This window comes from Cynara cardunculus (genome assembly GCF_001531365.2).
Source record: "Cynara cardunculus var. scolymus isolate 2C chromosome LG 14, CcrdV1, whole genome shotgun sequence".
Taxonomy (NCBI): Eukaryota; Viridiplantae; Streptophyta; class Magnoliopsida; order Asterales; family Asteraceae; genus Cynara; species Cynara cardunculus.
In genome coordinates, this window is record NC_037541.1 from 1515792 (window position 1) to 1516625 (window position 834).

Consider the following 834-nt stretch of genomic DNA (forward strand, 5'->3'; position numbering starts at 1 on the left):
GTTGCTCTTTCTTGCAGATTCTTTCTGCATTTTTGTTTGAGGAAGAAAGCTAATAACTCAAGTAATAAGAACAAACAGATCATAACAACATCAAAAGATCAAACAAACTGGAAATTACTAGCTACATGAAGCTGCAGCAAAATCAAATCTCAAGTGTTGGAACTAAACAGTATCAAATTTTGTCTCCATAAGAAGGATTCTTATCTCATTCAGACCCTAAACTGATATATAAACACAAAAAGCAAAAGGGTGAAATGGGAATTTAAAGAAATCATCAAGTTTGTTGCTAAAGTTACCTTAAAGGTTTACCTAGATGTATGCACACAAATCAAAAGGGTGAAATGGGATTGCAAGAAACATCAATTGGATCAAATCTGTGGCTAAAATTACCTTAAAGAGTTACCTATATAGAACCATGGATTAATACACACAGACACAGGAATCATCTTATATATCGAACTATAATAGATTGATACACAAATCAGAAGGGTGAAATGGGGATTTCAAGAAACATTTAATTGGAATCAAATTTGTTGATAAAGATTACCTCAAAGGGTTACCCTTGTAGAACCCAAAACTGGAGTTAACAATCAAAGCAATCCAGAATACAATGAAGAAGACAAGAAAAGGCAAGTCTCTGCATTTTCTACCATGCCTGATGACGTCATCCGTTTCAAGATTTTGATTTTGGCCATCATTGGTTGAAGAAGGAAAAGGGTATCTTCCAATCACTGCCCCTAATGAAACCCTCATTTGGATTCAAGTAAATATCAAAACCCAGAACAGAACATCTAGGGTTTATGTAGGAACTTGAAGAACAAGATGACTCTGTGT

At 34.5% G+C, this 834-nt stretch overlaps 1 protein-coding gene across 1 annotated transcript in view; it reads right to left on the bottom strand.

Annotated features, from left to right (window-relative positions):
• LOC112526671 (choline transporter protein 1-like) overlaps positions 1-834 on the bottom strand; it is a 7225-nt gene extending 6391 nt beyond the window's left edge. The window contains exon 1 of the mRNA XM_025137050.1: positions 548-834. Within this exon, the coding sequence (XP_024992818.1) occupies positions 548-753 (206 nt within the window). The 5' untranslated portion in view covers positions 754-834. The remainder of the gene's footprint in view (positions 1-547) is intronic.